Raw genomic sequence first — 732 nt, 5'->3', positions numbered from 1 at the left:
GGGGGGGGGGGAATTCAAGGGACTCTTTATGTGAGTTCTTGCCCCCACTTACACACAAGCACACACTTGAGGGCCAAAGACACGCACATTCATGCGCCCTTGCACACACGCAGTATGAATCTCTCCTATATATGTGCATGCAGAATACGAACCCCTCTTACATGCGTGTGTGTCTGTGTGTTGAGAGTTCAAGGGACTTTTTGTGGGAGTTCCTGCCCCCCCTTACACACACACATACACTCTCTCTCTCTCTCTCCCCCTCTCGTGCACACACAGAGCATGGACCCCTCCTACATGTGTCCGTGTGTGCTGGGAGTAACTCAAGGGACTGTATGCGAGTTCCTGCCACACCCCCCACCCCTTACACACACACACACACACACACACGCGCGCGCGCGCGCACGCAGAGTACAAACCCCTCCTGCATCTGTTGCGTGTGTGTTGGGAATTCGAGGGACTCTGTGGGAGTTCCTGCCCCCCTTGCACACACAGTTGTACACGCCCATACGTGTGCGCACACAGAGTAGGAAGCCCTCCTGCTTGTGTCCGTGTGCGCGCCTTGGGAGAGACTGGAGGGGCCGCCCCCCTCGCGCACACTCGCACGCACGCACACTTGCACACGCACCCCCCCCGTGGCCGTGGCCGTGGCCGTGCCTACCTTGGGCGCCGTGCTGGCTGTTGTCCATGAGCGCGGGCTCGGCGGGGCCGGGGCCGGGGCCGCCCAGCTCGGCC

The 732-nt window shown here is 60.9% G+C and overlaps 1 protein-coding gene across 1 annotated transcript in view; it reads right to left on the bottom strand.

Annotated features, from left to right (window-relative positions):
- Positions 1 to 723, bottom strand: part of KAZN (kazrin, periplakin interacting protein) — a 417,992-nt gene extending 417,269 nt beyond the window's left edge. The window contains exon 1 of the mRNA XM_019511879.1: positions 659 to 723. Within this exon, the coding sequence (XP_019367424.1) occupies positions 659 to 686 (28 nt within the window). The 5' untranslated portion in view covers positions 687 to 723. The remainder of the gene's footprint in view (positions 1 to 658) is intronic.
- Positions 724 to 732: the final 9 nt, after the last annotated feature.

Source organism: Gavialis gangeticus, unplaced genomic scaffold (assembly GCF_001723915.1).
Source record: "Gavialis gangeticus isolate Ggan-Ray unplaced genomic scaffold, GavGan_comp1, whole genome shotgun sequence".
Taxonomy (NCBI): Eukaryota; Metazoa; Chordata; order Crocodylia; family Gavialidae; genus Gavialis; species Gavialis gangeticus.
The sequence above is the reverse complement of the archived record's forward strand: the minus strand, read 5'-3'. Positions and strand labels throughout refer to the sequence as shown.